The sequence below is a fragment of the Puntigrus tetrazona genome, chromosome 10 (genome assembly GCF_018831695.1).
Source record: "Puntigrus tetrazona isolate hp1 chromosome 10, ASM1883169v1, whole genome shotgun sequence".
NCBI classification, from domain to species: Eukaryota; Metazoa; Chordata; class Actinopteri; order Cypriniformes; family Cyprinidae; genus Puntigrus; species Puntigrus tetrazona.
In genome coordinates this window covers 7,415,359-7,441,824 of record NC_056708.1, presented here as the reverse complement: position 1 = coordinate 7,441,824, position 26,466 = coordinate 7,415,359, and the positions used below count along the sequence as shown (strand labels likewise).

At 35.7% G+C, this 26,466-nt stretch overlaps 2 protein-coding genes across 2 annotated transcripts; both read left to right on the top strand.

The window, feature by feature from the left end:
- parp14rs4 (poly(ADP-ribose) polymerase family member 14-related sequence 4) lies at positions 1 to 13,989 on the top strand. Its single transcript, XM_043250205.1, has 19 exons — positions 1 to 205; positions 578 to 672; positions 956 to 986; positions 1,199 to 1,305; positions 1,479 to 1,509; positions 3,081 to 3,278; positions 4,137 to 4,367; positions 4,474 to 6,902; positions 8,105 to 8,332; positions 9,237 to 9,446; positions 9,600 to 9,705; positions 10,404 to 10,553; positions 10,665 to 10,727; positions 10,921 to 11,103; positions 11,241 to 11,447; positions 11,526 to 12,131; positions 12,221 to 12,372; positions 12,480 to 12,654; positions 13,246 to 13,989. The coding sequence occupies exons 1-19, from the start codon at positions 31 to 33 to the stop codon at positions 13,524 to 13,526; spliced, it is 5,658 nt and encodes a 1,885-aa protein (XP_043106140.1). The 5' UTR covers positions 1 to 30; the 3' UTR covers positions 13,527 to 13,989.
- Positions 13,990 to 16,073: 2,084 nt separating this feature from the next.
- On the top strand, positions 16,074 to 26,432 carry LOC122352681 (protein mono-ADP-ribosyltransferase PARP14-like). The gene is given in 17 exon segments (XM_043250206.1): positions 16,074 to 16,311; positions 17,780 to 17,898; positions 18,088 to 18,118; positions 18,439 to 18,465; positions 18,468 to 18,584; positions 18,875 to 19,108; positions 19,221 to 21,649; positions 22,829 to 23,056; positions 23,223 to 23,432; positions 23,853 to 23,961; positions 24,113 to 24,262; positions 24,399 to 24,461; positions 24,616 to 24,798; positions 24,889 to 25,095; positions 25,222 to 25,836; positions 25,839 to 25,922; positions 25,979 to 26,432. Coding segments are annotated over 17 exon segments (5,154 nt in total). The 5' UTR covers positions 16,074 to 16,133; the 3' UTR covers positions 26,149 to 26,432.
- The last annotated feature ends 34 nt before the right edge of the window (positions 26,433 to 26,466 follow it).

Sequence of the window (26,466 nt, the reverse complement as noted above, 5' to 3'; positions counted from 1 at the left end):
CAAGTCATTTCCTCAGTAACCAGGTTCACAATGGACGAATGCTATCCCATCACTGTAGAAGGAAACTGGTCGACTAAAAATGCTAAAAGTGTGAAAAATAAACTTCAGATTTACTTTCAGAGTAAGAAATCTCGAGGAGGAGACTGCTTTGTGCAATATAATGATTGGAGCAACTCTGCTACGATTCTGTTCAAATCATCTAGCAGTAAGTTTTTAACATTTCTATACGTTTTTGTCAAAACTACTCAAATATACTGTATCAAATGATCTAACAGTAAGTTAATAACATGTTAACAAAATAACATTCATTTGGTTTATTAAATATAACCACTGCCATGCTTTGTCAAAACTACTAAAGTATCACCGTATCTCTGCTATACTCTCATATTAACAGTCACTGTCGGAGAGAGAAAGCAAAAGTGAGAGAGAGAGAGAGAGAGAGAGAGAGAAACCTTACATTGAAAAATCATGGAACAAGCAACAAATAAAATAAATAAAATAAAATAAAAAATAAAATGAAATAAATAAATAAAAGTTGTGTGATGCATCTGATTAAATATGATCATGTGTATTTCAGTCCGAGATGGCGTGCTCTCAAAGGCAGAACACATTATTACCATTGACAATAAAGAAATTAAGCTGAAAGTGTTCAAACCCAGCACTGGACAAAAGGTAAGTATAGTAAGACTTGTTACAAAATGCACAATTATAGCTCTATGAATCCCTTTAGTTTGCATTAAGTCAGTATGGTCTATCAGAAAAATCTGAATTTTATTTTATGGTGCATTCTCTTATAAAGAAAAAAAAATAACTGAGTGTAAAGTCTAAAACTTGTTTCTCTACGATGTACGTCTTTATTTTGCTGAAAAGGAGAGAACAAAGAACTTACTCTTCATGTTCGGTAACATTTCACGTTCCATGTCCTCATAAATGCTTTTCATTTGTTTGGTTTCAGACAGAGGAGGCCTGTGGACATCAGGAACCAAGTAAGTAAAACGTTGGCTTTCCCTCTGGCCGCTTACCCGTGTGTGATCTTTTATTGGTTGGTTTGTTTTATTGTTGCTGCTGATGTACCACTTTAATTTAAGTGTTAAACATATCACATGATGGACGTAATCCTCTATTATTTTAAAAGAATGAATGAAGAAAATAATGTGTTGTGAAGTGTGTTGTGATGCATCTGATATTTGGGTTTAAGGCCAAAAAGGTGTGCTCTCCCAGGCTACAAATGATGGCGGTCAGCAGTTCGAGTCAAAAGTTTTCAAACCCAGTGATTTGGAGAAAGCAGACAGCACTGGACAAAGAGTGAGTGGACTAAATACAAATTTATGACCAACAAATTGCATCAAGCTATATATGAATATTGAATATTACTCTTTTATTTTTGAGATGTAGATAAATGTAAGAATTTCTGTAGGAAAATGGCTGGTGCTTTCAATTTAAGTCATCACCGATACTTTGCATTTGTGTGGTTTCAGACGGAGCAGGCATGTGGATATCAGGAACCAAGTAAATAAATTATTAAATTATTAAAGTATATGCTATATGCTATATGAAGTATATCATTTTTATTGATAAGGTTATCTTACTACTATCATATTTTAATAATTATAATGATCTCGTCCTAGTAATTCTGATAATTTCTCTTATTAGCCATTAAAATAATGGTAACACTTAATAATAACTGTTATTAATAAATTAACAGCAAACATGTAATACTTAACTGATTGTTAGTTAATATATATTCACATATCTAGAAACATGAAACAATGTGCTTGTTAATGTTTAACAAAAGGTATTAAAAAATCTTAATTATTAGGCAATTAATTGAAATTAAAATACTTACAAATGTCATTAAACTGTTACCCACATTCTTCTTTAAAGAAAAAAATATATTGTGTTCAGCACAAGAGAGAAATAAATACAGGTTTGAGACACCATGTGAGTGAGTAAATAATAAAAATAACAGAATAATAATAATAACATAATTTTATCTCTTTAATGACAGCATGTTTAATAGGCTACTGTACCTTTAAGACCTGCACACATTTGTTTCTCTCTCAACTGTTTAAAATTTTTATTTTAGACATAGCTGAGTTTATATGTAAACCTTGTGCACTTTTGACAGTAGACACAGAATTATTCATCTCTCCCCCCTTTCTGCAGCAAAATAAACAACATACATGCATTTATTGAACCCCCCCAAAAAACAAAGCTGTAAAGTAGTTTCAAATAAAACTGAGGTGTAAAACACTCTCTCAAATGAATTAAGGTCTGACCTTAAATAAAAGTTTATTTTTCAATGCAAGATTTTGAGAATGAAATTAACTTTTGTCAGTCGTTTGTTATAGGTGTTTTTAAGCGTTTGATGTAAAGAACAGAAAAAGATTGTAAAAAGTTTAATAATTAAACTATATCTTCACAACATATGTAAATATAAAATACATATTAGCTAATATGTGAAGTGAAGTTTAATGAAGTATCTTGCAGTACATTACCAAATAAGTCAATAATTTCCATTAATATCATTTATAGATTTTTAAAACACATTGAATGCTTAATGACATTAATGATTAGGCATTATATAATGTTTGTCAGTGATTAATTAATAAAGCTTATAGTCATTGTAAACCATCTGTCTAAATCCACTATATATATATATATATATATATATATATATATATATATATATATATATATATATATATATATATATATATACACACACATATATACACACACACACACACACACACACACACACACAAATGCATGATCATATAAATAGAAAATTGAATGACATTTGTAAGCATTTCAATTTACATTACATAATAATTTGGTAATGTTTAATGTTGTAAATTCATTAGTAAATTGTAAATTAGTAAACGAACAAGCATGTTATCACATATTTCTGTGTTAATATATATGAAATAATTATTAGTCAAACATTATGTTAAATATTATATTTATTAATTAAAGTTATTAGAAAGTGTTATGAAAACTATTCATGATTATTTTATATTTACAGGCTTAGTTAACTGTAGAGTGGTTTAAATGTGTCACTTTTAATTTTCTTGTAGATGTCCTGCAAACTGAGTTGGATGTAAAGAAACCTAAAGAGTCAGATGCTGTGGTCCTGGAGAACCTTCCAGATGATTTTAGTCAAGATGTTTTGACTCTTTTGGTGGAGAACATCGCCAATCTTTGTGAAAATGACTTTAGCATGGAATTAATACCAGAATTACAAAAAGCAGTTGTGATCTTTAAAAATCCCAGTGGTAAGTTTGTCTAATCCTATATAAAAAAAAAAAAAAATAAATAAATAAATATATATATAAGGTTTCTGACAGAGATACTATGATATTTTTTTGCATTTCCCTTACTGAATGTGCTATCCTGTCAGCAATAAACTGCAAAGCAAAGATAAAGATAAAGATAAACTGCAACCTCCTTCTCAAATTAATGGGAAATGACAAGTCCAAAAACTTTTATAATAGCTGGGTCTGGCAACACAGAGTCTGCGTCCACACCATTAACTCTCTCAAGTCTCACCTCACAGGGTTGCAGCAATTGTTTTAATACCACAGATGCTAAACATTCTAAACAACTATCAAAATATAATTATACATGTCATTCAGACATATGAAGAGTTTATCAACAAATTAGTCATTCAGAGAACTGGGTATAAGTTGGTCACATGAAATCACTGTATCCAACAGAAAGATGGTTGGTTTAAAAGTGACTTATGTGTGAGCTATCCTTTGCGTTGTGTGAATGTGTGATGTGTCTTTGGTTAATGGTGTCCTAATCCTGACAGGATTCTTTTAACTACACATGTGCTCTTGGCAAGGCATTGTCAAGCACAATGCCTTATACACAATGTTTATATGTCATGTGTCTTCCTGTATAATGTCTTAACACTTCCGCCTTCTTATCTTCTTTTTCTTGTTACCTTCCCTATCTATTCTCCCTGTGCGCTTTGTCCTGTTCCAAATTGTTATAGTAAACATGATTTAACCAAAAGCACCTCTTTGAGAATGAGAATCAAGCATCATTGCTATTATATGACAGTTTTAATACTTGTTTGTTGTCACTTGCTTAAATGTGTCTGGCACTTTCTGTATTACTGCTTACAGCTGCAGAAAAGTTCCTTGAGGACAGTAGGACACATGACAAGTTCAAAAAGAATAATCTGAGGGCTCGTGCACTGGAGAGAAGCACATGTGTGCGAGTAGAAGATCTTCCACCTGAGGCCAACAACAAGATGCTGCTGGAACTGTATTTTGAGAAACGGGGCGGTCCAGTAGAGGAAGTTGTCATAATTCCAGAAGAACAAGCAGCCATGATTACCTTTAAGGAGGAAGAAAGTAAATAACATGTGCAATTGCTGGCAATTTTTGATATTATAGCTACATATTTAGTGATAACACTTCTTTATCTTATTTTGTCAACATGCATTTAATTCTTTTTCAGCCAAAGAGAGAGTTTTGAAGCAAGAAAATAAAATCTGTGATGTTCCAGTCAAGATGTATCCCTACTTTAAATCACTGGATACAATCTTGTATGGTGGCAACAGGCCTAGTTTTAAGTTGCCTGAACCTGTTACAGTCATTGTACATCCTGGCATCAGGAAGTTTATGCTTAAGAAAGGGCAGATTTCCTCCATTAAAGACCAAATGAGCTCACACTTCTGCCAGATAAACATGGACAAACCTGACGTTTTGCTCAGTCCTGATCCAGCATTACTGAAACAGAAAGGAGTTACCAGAAGACACATTGATAGCTGGAGTGAAAATACCATTGATGCCTTCAAGAAACTCATGTCAAACTACACAACATCTGAGTGGCCTGTGTCACCCACCTTGTGGTCTAAAGTGGAGAGAAAAATTAAGGAATTAGTGAAAGATCAGGTTTTTATAGATTTGGATGCTTCTAAAGGGGTATTGACACTGGCAGGAATGGCCCATGAAATAATTGGACTGAAACCCATCATAGAAAAGTTTTTAGAGAGGGGAACCAATCAAATGGAGAGGGAGAAGAACAGTGTGACAGAGCACATGGAGATTTCTCCTGCCATGTACTCTCTGCTTGAACAAGATGGTCTGAAAATCGCAGTTTCTCCAGACCTGCACATTGACTACAACAAAAAGGTGAACAGACTTATTTTATCCGGTCTTCATACAGAAACTCTTGCCTTCAAGAATTGGGTCCTTGAGAAGCAAATAAATATGAAACAGAAGCCCTTACAGATTAACCGTTCAATCATGGAGTTTCTGAGATCAGTGGATTGTAATGAAATGTCCAGAGATCTGTTCATATCTCATGGAATAACTGCTGTCTACACAATTGAAAATGGAGATGTTGTTGTGACTGGAAGCACAGAAAGAGCACTTGCTGAGGCAGAGAAGAAAGTGAGTACAGTTTTCACAACCAAAGAACTCACTGTTGAAGATCAAGGCGTCCTTCAAATGCCAGCATGGCTCGAACTCGAAACGCAATTGCAAGAATTGTTCAATATTTCCAAAAAAACATCTGTGATTATATGTTTATCTAAACAGAGAGACAAAGTCACAGTGACTGGATTTAGAGAACCAGTAATGGAGGTCAGTGAGAACTTAGGATGTTTTATTGAGAAACACACTAGAATTGAAGAAACCGTTCGTGTCAAATCACATGCAGCATTTGAATTAATAAAAGAAAAAAAATCGCAAGAATGGCAACGTTTCATTAAGTCTGATGAGATGAAAGTGAATTTTGATTCTAAGAGACCCTGGATAAAACTATCTGGAGAGCGTACATTAGTCAAGCCAGCTTTTACCTTCTTTAGAGGGTTGATAAATGATCTCTGCACAGACACACTGATCATTAAAAAGGCAGGAGCAAAGAAGTACTTCATGGAGCAGGGTAAAATGATGCTCTCAATGCTGTTGAAGGAAAAAAGATTTGTGGTGGTTCTTCAGGAAGATGGTATGCTGGAAGAGGAGGAAGATGAATTTACTGAAGCTAGTTTTGAAAATATTGGCCAGGTCTCTTGTGAGGTTCGAATACCAGGTGGAGTAACTGTTACTGTCAGGAAGGCAGATATTTGCAAGATCAATGTTGATGCTGTGGTCAATGCTGCTAATGAAGATCTGAAGCACATTGGTGGATTAGCTCTAGCACTTCTCCAAGCTGCTGGACCAAGTCTGCAGCAAATCTGTGACCAACACACAAAAGCAAATGGGCCTCTAAAGCCTGGAGATGCTATCATCACTGACGCTGGTCGTCTTCCCTGTAAATATGTGGTGCATGCTGTTGGACCTCGTTTCAGTGATTCAGACAGACGTATCACTGAGCAATGCCTGAGATGTGCTGTGAGGGAAAGTCTGAAAAGGGCATTAAGCAAAAACTGCTCCTCCATTGCAATTCCAGTTATTAGCTCAGGGATATTTGGTTGTCCTCTTGATCTTTGCACTGAATTGATTGCCAAGGAGGTGCATGAGTACATTGAATATCATAACCACAGAGGATTCAATAGCACATTAACTGAAATTCACCTGGTTGACAATAATGACAGTACAGTGAATGCCATGACTCAAGCTGTCAGAAAGGAGTTTGCAGCCTATAACCCCAAAATGTCCCCCCATAAAATCAAACCTCATGGGCATATTAACAATGGACAAGGGTATCGTGAAAATGTTCGTGGTCGTGGCCATGGAAACTATGGCCAAAGAAAACAAGACATTGAAGCCCCCAAAGGTCATGGCAATAGAGACTTCGCAGGACAAGCACACTGGAGAGGGGAAACCTCAAGCTTTGGTGGCAGATCATATAACTCTGAAGGGTTAAATGTTGTTGAGAGAAAAACTATGCCAGAGGGACTAAAAATTATTCTGTGCAAAGGGAACATCCAGGATGCAAGTGTAAGTAAATAGCATTTATTTCTTTTATTTAATATATATGTTTTAAATTAGGTTTTCCCCCAATTTCCCCTGTGAAAAAAAAAAAAACATCAAATCAATCATCATTTATTTATATAGCACATTTAAACAACGACAGTTGAACAATGTGCTTTACATATTTAAAAAATACTCAAACAGCCATAATATACAACAATATCCATCACTGATCAGTGTCTCAAAAGCTAGGAGCAACTGTATACTACAGAGTGTGTTTTCAGCATTGATTATAAAACAGTCTGAGTCACATGATTTATTGCGCAATGGGAGACATGGGGCTGCTACAGAAAAGGCTTGAACGCAATTGGTTTTCAACCGTGAGCTGGGAACATATAGCAAACTCTGTGGTGATCATAGAGGTCTAGCAACAAGGAGCAAGGCCATGCAAACCTTTAAAAATGCTTATCAAAACTTTACATTGGACTCTAAAATCAACAGGAAGCCAATGCAGTGAAGCCAGCACCAGAGAAATGCTGGACCACTTCCTTGTGTCAGTCCAGCCTGATGAATAACATTTACAAGCATGAAACTTACATTTTTGTACGCATATACTGATGCTAAAACATACAATTTAAAATGTAAATTATTTGCATATTTGATATCAGTGCATTTTTATTGTTTTGTCAGTTAGCAATTTAGGTTTTAGACCGCTTAACCTACCCCCAAACCTAGACCTAACCACTTTATAGAAAATATGCATTTCTACGTTTTCATCAGTAAGCAATTTTGATTTTTTAGACCCTTTAACCAAACCCCAATCCTAAACCTACCCATTTTATCCCATTTTTATCAAATATAAAAGCATATAAAGCGTAGTTGACCAAAATATGCAGAATATGAAATATTTTATATCAACATAGCATTTAAACATTTTTTTATAGTAGCTAACCTCTAAACCTAAACACAACTATCTCTGTACAGTATAAAAAAATGCAATTACAATCATTTATAATGCAAAAATGTAAAAAGCAGAAATGTTGAAAATATGTAAGGATTTGTACGTTTTAGTGCCTGTAAAGAAATAAATAAATAAATTTACCCTCGCATATGAAGTTTCCACATCCTCAAAAGGCAGAATTACAAGAAAAAAAAAGTTAAAACCACTATTTATTGTAATCAGTAATGACCAAATTCTTCATAAGAAGTGTCTCCTTTGTCCTCTACAGGCTGATGTCATTGTAAACACTGTGTCAGAAGATCTGGATCTCAGTAAAGGTGCCGTCTCCAATGCACTCCTTCAGACTGCTGGTCATCAGCTCCAGTCAGAAATCACCAGAGCTGCTCGCTCAAAGAATGTGAATTATGGTGAAATGATCATCACAGATGGTTATAAACTGAAATGTCAAAAAGTCTTCCATGTAGTTTGTCCATTTTGGCAGGGCTCAGAACAAAAGGTGAGAATAGCTATTTTGTTACCTGCTGTTTATTTTTAAGATTACATGATATTGTCCATGTGTGTTATTATGTAAGCTTACATATTTATTTAGATCAGGGGTTTTTACACTTGTCCTGGAGGACATCCAGCACTGCACATGTGTCCCTCATCTATCACATATTTTTTTCAGGCATTAAGACCTAAATAATGTGTATCGGTTAAGGGAGAAGTACAAAATGCGCAGTGCTGGGCAGGTTTGAAATCTCCTGATTTATATATTATTTCCAATTCTGCTCCTAACAACCTGCAGATTTCAGCTCCAACACCAGTGAAACCCACCTGAACCAGCTAATCAAGGTGTTATTTCATAACAACCTATCCTCCAACCAATATACCCATATTGTATTGTTTGTACAAATCCCTGAAATACGACCCATTGGCAACAGGACATTTGCCAATTTAAAACATAATCATGCCATCATCGGTTCGAACCCACAGAACACTTGTTCTTATAAAAGGTATATGCCATATAAATTATGGTTTTGCACAATTTTTATGACGGGTAGGTTTAGGGGTGGGGTTACGTGTGGTCATTCACATGAATTATGCCTAGTAAAATACATTTTAATCACTGTGAGCCCACACACTGCATTTGAACAAAACAGACATTTTGATTGGTTAGGACAGTCTTACAACACAATACTGTCATTATTTTTACGCCCGATAGAGGGCTCTTAACTATAAAATGTAAAATAGGTCACAAAAAGGTAAGGGTCGTTCTCTGTTGGAGGACAGGCTCTTTAAAGCAGGCGTGTTGAAGAACGGTCAGAACCGAAGCTTGCAGGACGGTAGCTCTCGGGAAGTAGAGATGGAGATCTGTGCTTTAAATATTAAAATAGGTTTATTTATTTACATTTTAAAAGGTACTCAGTCAGATCATTAGAAATTGCCTGAAAAATGCAGATAAGTGGAGAATGGCTTCAGTCGTCTTCCCAGCGATCGGGACTGGGAATCTTGGCTTTCCTAAAGATCTGGTGGCCAAACTCATGCTGACTGAAGTCCAGGAATTTACCTCTACAAACCTTCAAGAGGTAACTGTGATTGTGCACCCTTCTGACAGAGAGAGTATAGAGGTGAGTGTCAAAACTAGGTTCAAGAACCATGAAAACACAATGTCAAGTTTCCCATCTCATATAGAGTGACCAAGATATGTACTTTTGTTGTTTATTTTAATAATGTAACATAGCTGTACACGTTTTCTTGTATTTTCGTGCTTTATGTATTAGTGCTTCACCAGCGTCTTTAGACATGGGGTTCAGAGTCCCATCACAAAAGAAGCACATCGACATGACAAGTATAAAAATAATTCTGGAAAGTCAGGCCAGACCTCTGGTAACACTTTTTTTTATGTCCACACTTATTTTTGAGCATATTTTATAAAAGAAAATATTTACTCTAATACAAATATATATACAAATGTCATTTATATTTAGGATAGTGACATGAATGTCTGACCGGTGCTGGCAAAATGAGTAAATAGATCTATATTAAATACCTTCAAAATAATGTATAATTTGTTGAAATTGGATGAAATATTATTGAAATATACCCATTTGAAGTTGAAAAAAAAGGAAAACATTTTAGTTTTCTTAAGGTGCCAAAGCAAAATTCTTTTGACCCACTTCTTTTCTCAAATCATTAATAGATAAATATAGATAATATAAATCACAGTATAGCTTTTTACTACTACATCTAAACAAAAGCAATCAAGGAAGAAAAACAAATATTAAAATGTAAAAATCACTTGTGCATTCACTCACAAAAATATGTTTGCGTAAATACTTATATATGTTTAGCCTACTGTGATATTTAGCGCACAATCTGTCTCGTTTTTACGTAAGTGCTTCACATGTCAATCAGCACGAGAAGCGAGCAGTGAAAATATTTTTAGATGTTCAATTACTACTTTGAAGATTTGAGATCCCTAGATGACATTTTTTGATGACCTGTGAGCATTATGACTGATTTTGCCAGTATGGGTCACATTTCTGCCTCTGCCCACTGCCATAAATCTTCTTCGTGTTTTTTAGGGGCCATTGGCAAAGTCTCCTCTCCGTCTCTTGGGGTGCACACTATGCAGATGGGTCAGGTGACTCTGGAGGTTTCTTCAGGAGACATAACTAAAGAAAAAACAGATGCCATTGTCAACTCCTCAAATCAGACATTTTCTCTGAAAGCAGGTTAATTTATCTTCATATACACTGTCTTACATGTTTCACTGAATCATTAAGGATTCATTTAAAATCAAAGAAAATAATAAAATGACAGTAGATTTTTACTTGGTAATCCAGGAGTATCCAAGGCCATATTAGATGCTGCTGGACTACAAGTGGAACATGAATGTTCACAGATTGGTTTGTATTCTTTCAAATGTGCAGTTTTCTTTTTGATGCATATTACCTTTTTGAAGAGATCTAATGAACTTTAGGTGCTACTGATAAATAAATAAATAAATAAATAAATAAATATATATATATATATATATATATATATATATATATATATATATATATATATATATATATATATATATATACCCCCATATAGTGAAATCATCAAATACGCAGCAAACAGAGATTGTGACTTCAGCCGGGCAGCTTCCATGTGGAAACATCATCCATGTTATTGGACGCAATAATCCATCTGAAATTAAGGATGTTGTTTTGTCTGTTCTGGAGTTATGTGAGGCACGCCAGATTACTTCTGTTGCCTTCCCAGCTCTTGGCACTGGTGAGAAACATATAAATATATTTTTATGTAATTGCAGTAAGTTTCTTTACTTATTGAATAATTAATATAATTTAAAAAATTTTTAACTGGCATGTTATGTAAATCATTCACTGTTATTTTTTTTTGTTACCCTTTAGGTCAGGGAGGTGCAAAAGCAGCTGATGTTGCAGATGCAATGGTTGATGCAGTGGTTGAATTTATAAAGAAAAAGAAACCGGTGCATGTACGGCTTGTGAAGTATCTTATATTTCAAACGAACATGGTGGAAGACTTTCACCAAACCATGATCAGAAGATCTGGTGAGAAAGTAGAAGAGGATAAAAGTCTGTTTACCAAATTGAAAGGTCAGTAATAAATTATGCTAACCCAATCCATCCTTTTTGTAAAAATCCAGTAACAAATTCTTCTTTTTTTCCATTAAGACTTTATCTTCAGGGGGAGTTCAGAATCTCCCACAGATGAAGAGTTTGTGATGGTGGGTGAAGATATTGAGCCAGCTGTGTTTCAGCTGTGTGGGGAGACACCAAAGGACCTGAGTGAAGCCAAAGACATGATCAACAGCATGATATTACGGGAGCATGTGAGCATCCCAATCCGTGATCCAGCCATTGCTCATTTCACCAGGGAGGATGGAGAAACACTGAACGCCATGCAGAGGGAGCTCTCAGTCAGTGTCCGTCTTGAGAAGAAAGGTCAGGACTCTGTGATCACGCTGGAGGGTCTGACAAGAGATGCTTACACTGCAGAGATTCGTATTCGAGACATGATCAGAAAGGTGGAAAGAAATGAAACCCGAAGAAGTGAGGCTTTTATCATTAGCAGTATGGTTCAGTGGAAATATCAGGAAAATGCACGCAGCGTCAAAAACTTTGATATGTTGACTAATTATGACCTGGAACAGGCCTATCGGAGGAAACAGCCAATAGTGAAAATCAAGATTAGCAATGATGAATATGAAGTTGATTTAGTTAGGAAGGAGGCCACAAGAAGTGGAATAAAGATTGAACTGAATAGAGTAGATCTGCAAGGTGAGATTATTTTATCATTTCAATAAATAGATCGTGTTCAAGGATTAGTTTATTAGCATTATTGATGTTTTTGTTCTTTTTGACAATAGCTGCAGCTGCTGCTCAAAGCCCTTTGCCTTCACACTGGGAGGACATGAAAGGACAGTCAGTTGTTCTTGTAAAACTTACACCAGACTCAAAGGAATATGCAGAAGTGGAGAAGGAGTTCAGGAGAACCAATCTAACCAATAATATCATTGAAGTAAGACTAGACTAATGGGAAATCACCTATTTATTAGTCTTGAAAGATTCTGCTGTTGAATTTTAGTACTATGGTATAAATGACTAATCTACTTTTTTCACTTTTAGATTGAAAGAGTCCAAAACAGCGCACTTTGGAAAAACTACATGATCAAAAAGGAGGAACTGGAAGATAAAAACAAACACAAAAATAACGAAAAGCTTCTCTTTCATGGAACTGGCTCTGATAAAACTGATCATATCAATAATCACGGCTTTAATCGCAGCTTTGCTGGCATGAATGGTATTAGTCAAATTCAATATGAATTCTTAAAAATAAAAGGTGCTTAAAAGATTGTGGAACATTGAAGAACCATTTTTGGTGCCAAAAGAATCATTCAATCAACGTTTGAACTATCCTCCTTTTTCCTGAACGTGGAAGTAAGCCTATTGGTGAGAAAAATAACAAGATGCAGTAAACAGTAAAACTGCACTACAAACCAGTGTGTTCATAATTAAGATTAAAATAACATTTTTGGACACAGATTTTCAATAACAACCAGCAAAACAAACTGTTTTATACAGCTAAAAATAGCTGGACGTAGATGAGACCAAAAGCTATTACCACAGACTTTATAAATGGCGGGACATTTTAATGTCAGGGAAAAGATTGATACCTTTTTATAATCTGAGGAACCAGCTTTCGCCACAACAAACCTTTTTGTGAAACAGAAAGGTTTTTCAGATATTAACGGTTTTTCATGGAACCATTTAGACAAAAAAGGTTCTTCCTTGGCATCATGAAGCACCTTTATTTTTGAGAGCGTAAACTTTATTTGGACTTTGTATCCATTTGTCTTTAAAATCAAGTCTTTTGTTCTTGTTCTGTTTTTAGGAGCCATGTATGGGAATGGTTCATACTTTGCTGTGGACCCACAATACTCAGCTCAAGGGTATTCTAAACCTGATGCCAAAGGACACAAACACATGTATCTTGTTAGGGTGCTTGTTGGAGAACACACTCAAGGAAAACAAGGCCTTCTTGTTCCCCCTGCGAAGAGCTCCAGTAGTGCTGATCTCTATAACAGTGTGACTGACAACATGACCACCCCATCCATGTTTGTGATCTTTAATGATGTGCAAGCTTATCCAGAATACCTAATCACCTTCCAGTAATGATTATTATATCTGTTTCTGTTTCTTTGAAGTTTTACATTGATTTGATAAAGCTGAACATAATATATGAATAATGATGGTTTAGTCAGACAGAGATATGTAGTGCAGAATGTAAAATGTAATGCAAAATGTGATTTATTTTATAAATTGTGGCATATATCTGAATTAGTTGTAATGTAATCATTGAATCTGGTATTGTAGCTATTTTATCAGTTAAACATGCCCAGACATACCCATTAATAAAAGAAAAAAATTGGAAAACAATCGTGTATTACTGAGAAAGACATTTAGACAGTCTCAAATCTCACAGTTCCCTTTTATTATTTAACTACACTAATCAGCAATTGTTTTTATATATAGTAATGTATTGTCTAACCAGGAAAAATATGTTTTCATCGTATACATATATGGGGATTGTGCAAACCATTACACAAAAATAAATGTAACAAATGACTTCACAACATTATTATTGTTTTGTTTTTATTTCTTAAATTTTTTAAACATTGCAGAACAATTCAGATTTTCCATGGCTGATTTTTTTTATTTCTGTTTAATGCACTTTATATTCAAAATAAAATAAACAATATGTTTGGAACATGCTGCACTTATGTTTATTCTTTCCTTTTTGGGACCATTTGGTACCATTTTACTTTTACTTTACTTTTTGAATGGACCCTAACCCTTAGAGGTGAAGCTAAACTGCGCACCATGTAGGCTAGGGTATTAGCATCCCTCACCCAATGTAACATAGTTTGTCTAGAGGCAGTCATAGCGTATGGAAAGCTGCTCTGACTTACGCCACTGGCTAATGTGGTGGACATAAATCTGAAGACCATGTACTAGACACAGTAGAGCCCTTCTTCAAGAATGACCGGATGTAAGGTCAAAAATGAAACTTTTGGAAGGTGAGCAAGGAGGACATTGCAATGTCGAGGCACATGCTCCAAAGCCTGGGCCGGATCAGCCAGTTATCAATGATAAAGCTGCATTTGTGCATTTCATATTTGTGGAGTGATAAGACTAGGTTGAATAAAAGAACCTGGTACTGGTAAGGTTTCCCCCTCAAAAGTTAACCTTAAAAACTTCCTGCGTTGTAACAAAATTTCTAATAAAATATGTGTCCTTGAGATCATTCATCGATAACCTATCCCCTGATTGGATCTAAGAAAACAATCATTGACTGCATTCTGAACTTGTATGCTCTTAGAAAGCAGTTCAGTCCGCATAGATCTAGAGTGGACACAATCCCCGATCATTTATGGGAACCAGAAAATATTAGCTGTAGCAGCCCAACTCTCTGTCTAGGAGATATTCTACGACCTCCTTGTCCAGCAGAGCATGCAGTTGCATTGTCAACAAATACACTTGTTCTGGTTTCACGGTAGTGGAAAATCGTATCTTGTAGGCCTTTCAGTACAGTTTTTACGACCCATGGAGAGATTATTTGGCAGTAGCTTCCACTCTGCCAAATTCTTTGAAAGAAACACTGATTGTGACACTTTAACTTGCTGGGGGAATATTAAATGTCTGGTGTCCTAAAACATGGCAGGCACAGGAGGACCCCAAAGGAGATAGCCCACTAGTGTCTCTTTCACCTATGGCATCAAAAACACCATCACTGTGGCCCCTCCCTCTGACCACATGACAGAGACCTGTCATCTAGTTTGAAGCATTTTTGTGTGTGACAGAGACTGCATGAATGACTTCTCATTCTCATAAACAAATCTAGTCTATGATTCATTTACAGGTTATTGATCATAAAGATTCTTGGTTTGTTTCTAAATGAATCAGCCATTTAAACTAATCTATTGTACGATTCAGTGACAAAGAAAGTGATCTGCTGTCACTTGAACCTTTAAGAAGTCAAATATTTCCTTATAAGCAGAAGGTTACATTTTGTCACTGATCAAGGTGTTCTTAATATACAATATTTAGGCTTATTTATTTATTTCTATTTTATTTTATTTTAGGTAGCAGCACAAGTGATCCTGAAAAGAAATGTAAGCGAAGAGCCCCTAAGAATGTCATGCCAAAAAGTAATTATTTTATGCAAGGTGTAAACTATTAAAAAATAGTAATAAACAAATCATGCAACAGCCTACTGTACTATTATATAAGAAGTGTTTTGAGGGCTTAGAAACAGACCAGTTAGAGACTATTATTAATTATTCAGATTTTTTATTTAGTTATTTATTTTTTTGTTAAGGAACCATTAATGATGCTTACATTATAACATGCAAAAATTCACACAAACTCTTTGTTTTGGCCAAAATTGCAGGTGTCTGACTAAACCTTCAAGAAGGTTTAAATAACATACGAAATAAATGTGATTTTATTGTATATTATAAAGGGTTTTATGACCAAATGCGTCATCCAAAATTATTATTATTATGACCCCTCCCCTTTCCAAGCTAGAGTCCCCCCTGTGATTTTTGGCCATCTAATTATAATTTATGGAAAGGCGAGATTTATTTTTCTTGAAAGTGCACTTAAATGAAGAAACGAAAGTGAAAAATAAACAAGAGGGCGTGATCAACCAGAAACCTATAGCCTACAATAGGCTACTGACTCGCAAGTCACTTCCTCATTAACCAGAAAAACCACGATATGGACGAATATCTTTATCCCATCATTGTAGAAGGAGACTGGGGGCCTAAACACGCTAAAAGTGTGAAAAATAAACTTCAGATTTACTTTCAGAGTAAGAAGAAATCTCAGGGAGGCGACTGCGTCGTGCAGTATGATGGGAGCAACTCTGCTACGATTCTGTTCAAATCACCTGAAAGTAAGTGCTTAACACGCAATTATTTTATGATATCATATTTTTGTTTATGTAATTCTATTATGCTTTGGAGACATAAGGTTATTTCAGTTTAGAATACTAAGCGCAACAAACTCACATAGCCTTCTTCTAGCCTCCATCCATTTAATGAAAACTAAACAAAAGAATAATCAAACTGTATCAAACTAAAATATCAAAATATAAAACTAAAGACAAAAAAATCGTCACGTCTCGCCCTTTCATGACTCCATGACTCCAAAATTAAAGATTATATTCGCAATCTTATATACACAATCTTGAATCCGTGATATATCCTCTTGAGACCCAGAAAAAAAATAATTACGGATTTTTTTTTGTCATTACATTGTTTAGAGCATAAGAACAAAATTCAGTTAAAAAATAGCATAGGACTTCTTTTTTTAATTGCCAATAAAAGTTTAGGTTTCAGGATGTTTCATAACTTGAAGTCACATTTGGATTGAAATACCATTTGGGAGCTGGGGGAGGCGCAACGGCGCAACGGAGAGTAACCAGGATTTCTACCAGGAGATGAAATTCTTAGGAATGGTGGAGACAATACACACAGCACAGTAAACAGTCTGTTAAGAGAACAAGGAGAAGGATTTAGTCTTGGCTTGATTCAACGGAGGGAACGTTAGACTGGACAGCGAGTGTGTGACAGTGAGTTGCAGCTTGGGAATGGGTGAACGTGGGTGCTGGAGATTGGAATGACTGAAGTGACTGAGATGACTGTGACTCCTTGACGCTTACGAAGTATTAGAGAAATCCACGAAAATATAATGTCCACCGCAGAGGCAAAAACTCCATAGCCGGGTCTCAGGGGATATAGATATTTCATAACACTGGTCGTGCATTTTTGAGAAATGTGTGAGGCGGTGCAAAGGGTACAGTCACTGTAAAACACGCTTTATCAACTGTACTTGCAGTAAAATGCTATTGCTCTGTAAGGCTGTCATGTTCCAGCATCTAAGAAGGTTTAAACTACTTATATTTAGAGTATAAATAAAAACAAACATTTGGAATTACAAATAACCAATACATTTTCTAATGCTAAGCACAATACGTATTAAGTGATATCATGGAGTGAATTTCTGAAAGAAAAAAGTATTTGTAGGAAGATGTATATTAAGACAAATTCTGTTGCTTTGCTGTGGTCATTAATTATAGTTTGTAGTGCAGCAGGCCATCAATATGAACAGAAAAGAGCTAAAATAAAGAAATTGTGTAAAGTGTAAGCTATTTGTAAAATATTAATAACTATTATCTTTGTAGACTGTTTTTTCGTGAAACTTTTAGCATTAAAAAAGCAAAAATTGTCAGAACTGTCATATTGCTAATCAATTGAATGGTCAAATTTGCTAATATCCCATAAAATGATATTTACTAAGTTGTTTTGTGCTTTTGTTTTGATGTATCGCAATGTATCTGACTAAATGTAATTGTGGTCAAGTTCGAGATTGCGTGCTCTCAAAGGCAGGACACAATATTGCTATTGACAATCAAAAAATAGAGTTGAAGGTGTACAAGAACAGCGATGAAGAGGAACAAACAGACAGCATTGGACATAGAGTGAGTAGATTTATTACAAAATCCAGAATGAGGACCATATACTATACACAGATATGGTCACTATAAACAGATTGGTATAATACAAAACTAGTAAAATCGGTTTTATGGTTAATGCATTTTAAAGTTTCTGTATTTCCAAATACATAAATATAAATGTTTGCATTTAAATCACTGTGCTTGTGGTTCCAGACGGAACAGGCATGTGGATATCATGAACCAAGTAAGTAAATCATCTGGACTTTGTCTTCTGGATGCTTATGTGTATGCTATCTTTTACTGATTAGGTTATTGTACTGATTTTATGGATGTATTTTTTACCACATTCACATTTTTCATAATAAAGATATCAAGTTTGCTCTCAGAAATATAGTCACTACTTATTCAGGAGTTATAAATAAGCTCTTACAAATAAGTACAGTAGCCCACTGGTACTAATTTGTATCTTTAAGGTACCTAACGTACTGTATGTGTACTCTTTATGGGTAAAAAATGCTGCAAAGGTTACATTTAATCAATATATAACTTTTATTTTGTCTATAGATGAAAGTGCCTCTCAGACTGATGTAGATGTGAAGAATCCTCAAGAGTTTTGTTGGAGAACATCAGTAGTGTTCCTGAGAATGACTTTAGCATGGAATTAATACCAGAATTACGAAAAGCTATAGTGACCTTTAAAAATCCCAGTGGTAAGTTATGCTACAAATATACATTTACTTATTATTATTAAACATTTTTATTTGGTCAAGTATTTTTTAACCAAAAATTAATTTAGCTTAGAATAGAATATTCTAAGCCTAGAATATATGACACCTGAGTTTTACATGGGGATCTTTTGGTTGGAAGAAAAGTCTATATCTATATCCTAGAAACTTAGAAACTATATGCTTGTAAACAGTATATAGTTCTGCATTTTTCTTATAATGACTTGTTTAAATGTGCCTCATGCATTTTGTAATGTGAATATATTTTCTTACAGCTGCAGGCAAGTTTCTTGAAGACAGTAGGACACATGATAAATTCAAGCAGTTTAATCTGAGGGCTCGTGCACTGGAGAGAAGCACATGTGTGCGAGTAGAAGATCTTCCACCTGAGGCCAGCAACAACAAGATGCTGCTGGAACTGTATTTTGAGAAATGGGGCGGTCCAGTAGAGGAAGTTGTCATAATTCCAGAAGAACAAGCAGCCATTATCACATTTAAGGAGGAAGAAGGTAAATACAAGTTGTAATAAATTTAGTAAAAAAGTTTACCATGGTTTGTCAACTTTAATACATTGATTCACTGTACCTCCATCTTTCCTGCAAATCACATGCAACTTTTCAGCCAAAGAGAGAGTTTTGAAGCAAAATAATAACATCTGTGATGTTCCAGTCAAGATATATCCCTTCTTTAAATCATTGGATACAATCTTATATGGTGGCATCAGACCACATTTGAAGCTGCCTGAACCTGTTACAGTCAGTGTACATCCTGGCATCAGGAAGTTTATCCTCAAGAAAGAGCAGATTTCCTCCATTAAAAGCCAGATGAGTTTACACTTCTGCCAGATAAACATGGACAAACCTGAAGTTTTGCTCAGTCCTGATCCAGCATTACTGAAACAGAAACAAGAGGCTATTGATGACTGGAGTAGAAATGCCCTTGATGCCTTTAAGAAAGTGATCTCAAACTACACAACATCTGAGTGGCCTGTGTCACACCCTGTTTTATTTAATGTAGAAAATAATATTAAAAAAGTAGTGAAAGATCAGGTTTTTATAGACTTGGATGCCTCTAAAGGAGTGCTGACACTGGCAGGAATGACCCATGAAATAATTGGACTGAAACCCATTATAGAGAAGTTTTTAGAGAGGGGAACCAATCAAATGGAGAGAGAGAAGAACAGTGTGACAGAGCACATGGAGATTTCTCCTGCCACGTACTCTCTGCTTGAACAAGATGGCCTGAAAATCGTTGTCTCTCCGGACCTTCACATTGACTACAACAAAAAAATGAATAGTCTATTTTTTTCAGGTCTTCATACAGAAACTCTTACCTTCAGAAATTGGATTCTTGAGAAGCAAATAAATATGAAACAGAAGCCCTTACAGATTAACCGTTCAATCATGGAGTTTCTGAGATCAGTGGATTGTGAAGAAATGTCCAGAGATCTGTTCATATCTCATGGAATAACTGCTGTCTACACAATTGAAAATGGGAATGTTGTTGTGACTGGAAGCACAGAAAGAGCACTTGCTGAGGCAGAGAAAAGGGTGAAAATAGTTCTTACAACCAAAGACCTCACTGTAGAAGATCAGGGGGTCCTTAAAATGCCAGAGTGGCAGGATCTCAAAAAACAACTGGAGAATTCATTCAATAATCCCAAAAAGATATCTGTGTTGATAAACCTTTCAAAAAAGAGAGACAAAGTAATGGTGACTGGGTTTAGAGAGCCTGTAGTAGAGGTCAGTGAAAACTTAGGATGTTTCATTGAGAAACACACTAGAATCTTTGAAAAAGTTTATGTCAAATCACATGCTGTGGTTGATTTTATAAAAGATAGAAAATCACAAGACTGGCAGGATTTTATTAAGTCTAATGAAGTAAAAGTGAGTTTTGATTCAACAAGACCCTGGATCAAACTGTCTGGAAAGCGTGCATTTGTTCAACCAGCTGTGACTTTCTTTAAATGTTTGGCAGACGATCTCTACACAGACACACTGATCATTAAAAGGGCAGGAGCAAAGAAGTACTTCATGGAGCAGGGTAAAATGATGCTCTCAGTGCTGTTAAAGGAAAAAAGATGTATGGTGGTTCCTCGGGAAAATGAATTTACTGAAGCTGGTTTTGAAAATATTGGCCAGGTCTCTTGTGAGGTTCGAATACCAGGTGGAGTAACTGTTACTGTCAGGAAGGCAGATATTTGCAAGATCAATGTTGATGCTGTGGTCAATGCTGCTAATGAAGATTTGAAGCATATTGGTGGATTAGCTCTAGCACTTCTCCAAGCTGCTGGACCAAGTCTGCAGCAAATCTGTGACCAACACACAAAAGCCAATGGGCCTCTAAAGCCTGGAGATGCTATCATTACTGACGCTGGTCGTCTTCCCTGTAAATATGTGGTGCATGCTGTTGGACCTCGTTTCAGTGATTCAGACAGACGTACCACTGAGCAATGCCTGAGACGTGCTGTGAGGGAAAGTCTGAAAAGGGCATTAAGCAAAAACTGCTCCTCCATTGCAATTCCAGTTATTAGCTCAGGGATATTTGGTTGTCCTCTTGATCTTTGCACTGAATCGATTGCTAAGGAGGTGCATGCATACATCGAGTATCATAACCTTAGAGTTTCCAGCAGCACATTAACTGAAATTCACCTGGTTGAAAATAACTGCAGTACAGTGAATGCCATGACTCAAGCTGTCAGAAAGGAGTTTTCTGCTTACAACCCCCGTTGGTATGCTATGGACTATGGACAAGGCTATCGAGGTGCTGGCCGTGGTCGTGGTCTTGGTCGTGGTCTTAGTCGTGGTCTTGGTCGTAGTCGTGGTCGTAGTCGTGGTCTTGGCCGTGGTCATGGTCGTGGTTGTGATTGTGGCTGTAGCCGTGGAAACTATGGCCAAAAAAAACAAGAGTTTAAAGTTTCCAAAGATCACGGTAACAGAGACTTTAATAGACAACCAGATATATCTGAAAGATTGAGTGTTCTTGAGATCAAAATTACACAAGATGGACTACAAATCATTCTGAGCAAAGGAAACATACAGGATACACATGTGAGTAAATCAGTTACTTGTAAAAATAATATTTATCCAGAAATCATAAAATGAAAAACGCTAAAATAAAATCTTATGCTGTGCTTTTTTTTAATTAAATTTTTTTTTATTAAAATTAGGAAGACAGAGCATGCATTGAAAGTGATTTCTTAATAAAGCTCTGTTTGTGATGTCCTTTTTTTCGTGGGAATGTGGGACACACTTTTGGGTGGAATGCTTATAGCAATAAATTCGCAATGTGTTTACCCTTGGATTTATTGGTGTGGCCTCTTCCTTCTCCAAGTGAGAGGTTGTGGCTACAGCTATTTTTCGTCAAAGAGGTTGATGTTGTTAGCAGTAATACTGAAGAGACAATCTCTTGAAAACAAAGTCTCTTCTATGCAAGATCATATTTTAGATTGCTTGTTATTAGACCATGTTTCTCTTGTTTAATTGGTTAGCTGCATTTAATTTTCAGTACTTAACTGACAATCATCTTGTGTATAAGAAGCTAAAATGTTTATATTAATCGAGCTGAGGCATTCTACTCCTTGAGCTCATTTACTGCAAGCGTCATCAAACCTCCACTGATTACAGAGAGTTATCTTATTAAAGCATGGCAGGCCTCGTCTCTCATTCCTTCAGCATGGTGGCGTGGGTATTCTGTTTCCCAAAAGCGCACCCTAGGGGAGGCAGCATGGAGTTCCTATTCAAAAGGGAACGTCTCAGGCTACGCGTGTAACCATGGTTTCTTGAAAAAGGAATGAGATGTTGTGTCTCTTTGCCACACTGCAGGAATTAGTGCACATCTCTTTCAGAAAGTGCTTTTCACGCTTTAAATTGTTAGCCCTGGGTTATCCTAAACCCTGGATAAACGGAATCCCGGGGTTATCTGTAATCACATTTCACAATGCTCATACTAAACCTGGGCTTAAATGTTAATCCTGAGTATTAATAGATGTTTCACACTCTACATTCCTAAACCCGCTTGCCAATGTCAAGTTCATTGTTGTGTTTATACTCACGCTTGCCAAAGACATTCTCCAAAGCGCTCTCTAGGGGACTCGTGGTGTCTTGTTCCCCTTAGCAGAAAACCTTGGTTACATGCGGAACCTGAGATGTTCTTCTGTAGCAGCATACATTTATACTGGTTATGGTAATCAAAGGATGACCAGTGACTCCTTCTTTTTTCTCCTACAGGCTGATGTCATTGTAAACACTGTGTCAGAAGATCTGGATCTCAGTAAAGGTGCCGTCTCCAAAGCACTCCTTCAGACTGCTGGTCATCAGCTCCAGTCAGAAATCACCAGAATCGCTCATTTAAATTCTGCAAATTATGGTGAAATTGTCATCACAAATGGCTATAACCTGAAATGTCAAAAGGTCTTCCATGTAGTTTGCCCATTATGGAAAGGATCAGAAGATGAGGTGAGACAAAAATTGTAAATTCAAAAAAATATATAATTGTAATTACTCTGGTAATGCTAGTTGCTTTTGAGATTAAATGGTGTTGCAAATGTGCATTATATGTAAGCAACACTTGATTATTTACTTTCGTTAAATATTATAAAAAATATTTATTTACATTTAAAAGGTAATCATTCAGGTGATAAGGGATTGCCTGATAAGTGCAGAAAAGTGCAGAATGGCTTCAGTCGTCTTCCCAGCGATCGGGACTGGGAATTTTGGCTTTCCTAAAGATCTGGTGGCCAAAATCATGCTGACAGAAGTCCAGAATTTTAAGCCTACAAACCTTAAATCGGTAACTGTGATTGTGCACCCTTCTGACAGAGAGAGTGTAGAGGTGAGTGTCAAAACTATATAAACCATAAAAACACTACATTATGGTCAATATTTTAATTAGTCTCATTATATTTAGGTATCCTTAACTGCTGCTTCAGAGATGCCCAATCCTGCTCCTGGCGATAGACTGTTCTGCAAAGTTTTAACTCTAATCAAACATACCTGTAGTAACTAATTGAATTCTTCAGGACCGCTTGAAAATAGAAAGGCAGTTGTGTTTGATTAGAGTTGGAGCTGAACTTTGCAGGCCAGGAGCAGGATTGGGCAACCCTCTGCCACTGTATAGGTGCATCGTAACAAATGATTCATTAAAATTTAAATACATATGGTAGTAGTAGCACGTACCTAATATAACTATAAACGATTGAAATAGTATTTTATTTTAACGTTGTCTTGTATATTTCTCTGATTTAATTATTAGTGCTTTACCAGCTTCATTAGACATGGCCTTCAGGGTCCTGTTACAACAGAACCACATCAGCATGGCATGCTGAAAAAAAATATTTCTGGCAAATCATCTCACACTTCTGGTAACTTTTTCTTATCTGAGGTCCATCACACCTCCTTTTTGAAATTTTGTTGAAAGATTTATTCTGATAACAAATATATCCAATGTATGGGATGTGTTTAGAATAGTAACAATAACATCATAAACATTTTCCATATGTGTTTTTTCTGTAGAACTTTTTGGCAAAGTCTCCTCTCCGTCTCTTGGGGTGCACACTATGCAGATGGGTCAGGTGACTCTGGAGGTTTCTTCAGGAGACATAACTAAAGAAAAAACTGATGCCATTGTCAACTCCTCAAATCAGACATTTTCTCTGAAAGCAGGTTAATCAATTTAAACATAATGTCTGAGCCATTTTAGTTTTACAATTAATTAATTGTAATTAATCAATTTGTTTTTTGTTTTTTTTACATTGAACGATCATTTTTATGTAACAGTCTATTTCTCTTTATAATCTAGGAGTATCGAAGGCCATATTAGATGCTGCTGGAGTACAAGTGGAACAAGAATGTTCACAGATTGGTTTGTATTCCTTAAATTTACTGTTTCTTCTTGTTGATGTACAGTACATTATCTTTTTAAGTACATTCATTTTTGGCACTTACTTCAAAACATATCTTATGAACTTTAGATTCTATTGGTAAGGGTTTTTTTTGTTTGTTTGTTTTTTCAATAGTGAAATCATCAAATACGCAGCAAACAGAGATTGTGACTTCAGCCGGGCAGCTTCCATGTGGAAACATCATCCATGTTATTGGACGAAATAATCCATCTGAAATTAAGGATGTTGTTTTGTCTGTTCTGGAGTTATGTGAGGCACGCCAGATTACTTCTGTTGCCTTCCCAGCTCTTGGCACTGGTGAGACACATTGTACTATTTATTTATGAATGAGTGTTACTTTTGCTTATTTACTTACAGGTAATATTTTTTTTGTTTCTAACCCTTTAGGTCAGGGAGGTGCAAAACCAGCTGATGTTGCAGATGCAATGGTTGATGCAGTGGTTGAATTTATAAAGAAAAAGAAACCACTGCAGGTACGGCTTGTGAAATTTCTTATATTCCAGACAAACATGGTGGCAGAATTTCACCAAACCATGATCAGAAGATCTGGTGAGAAAGTAGAGGAGGATAAAAGTCTGTTTACCAAATTTAAAGGTCGGTAAAGATTAAAAAAGTATGCTAATACCATGCATTCTTTTTTCCTATTAAACATTGTAATTCATCACTCAATGTTTTTGTCAAAATGTTTTTCACATTGAACACAAACCTGGATAAAAAAAGACTTTTTTGGAGGGGAAAGTTCAGAATTTCTCCCAAATGAAGAGTTTGTGATGGTGAGAGAAGAAATTGAGCCGGCTGTGCTTCAACTCTGTGGGGAGACACCAGAGGATCTGAGTGAAGCCAAAGACATGATCAACAGCATGATATTACGGGAGCATGTGAGCATCCCAATCCGTGATCCAGCCATTGCTCATTTCACCAGGGAGGATGGAGAAACACTGAACTCCATGCAGAGGGAGCTCTCAGTCAGTGTCCGGCTTGAGAAGAAAGGTCAGGACTCTGTGATCACGCTGGAGGGTCTGACAAGAGATGTTCACACTGCAGAGAGTCGTCTTCGAGACATGATCAGAAAGGTGGAAAGAAATGAAACCCGAAGAAGTGAGGCTTTTATAATCAGAAATGTGGTTAGGTGGGAATATCAAGAAAATGGACAGAATGTCAAAACCTTTGATATTTTGAACAATTATGACCTGGAACAGGCCTATCAGAAGAGACAGTCTACAGTAAATATCAAGATTAACAATGAGGAATATGAAGCTGATTTAGTTCTCAAAGAGGCCACAAGAGGAAGATTGAGGATTCCGTTAAATAGAGTAGAACTGGAAGGTGAGATAAATTTATTATTAAGACATTGACTAGAACGGCATCATATAAAAAGATAATAACGTTTTTTCTTTATCTTTCCTTCTTTTTGCTCTAATGTATTTTAGATTATATTTAATATAATAAACTAAATGTTTTTTTTGTTTTTGTTTAGGTTGAAAAAAATAAAACTGTGCACTTTGGAAAAACTACATGGTCAAAAAGGTGTAACTGGAAGATAAAAATTAGCACAAAAACAATGAAAATAATGATTATGAGATCTCAGTTTCTGTTAGGGATTGTATGGGGATTAAAGAAAAACGGATGTCTGCCAGATTAGAATAGGCTATATGCCTATTTACTTTTGAGTTATTAGTAATTAATAATGGTTAGTAAAATCTTGTACCTTTTAAACCACCTTTATGTTGCTTTTTAAACTTAGGTTTAATAGTTTTAAAAGTGTAAGTAAATATGTCTGCAGTCAGGATTAGAAATGTTGCAAACAACATTAATATAATTTATTATTATTTGCTGAACCTAATAGAAGACTGTAACATATTACGTTTTAGCTGCTTATTGTAATTGCACTGCAGGCTTTAAAAATAAAATGCTTTGCTCATATTTTTATATTTCTGAATATGCTGTTTGAAATAATGATTTAAC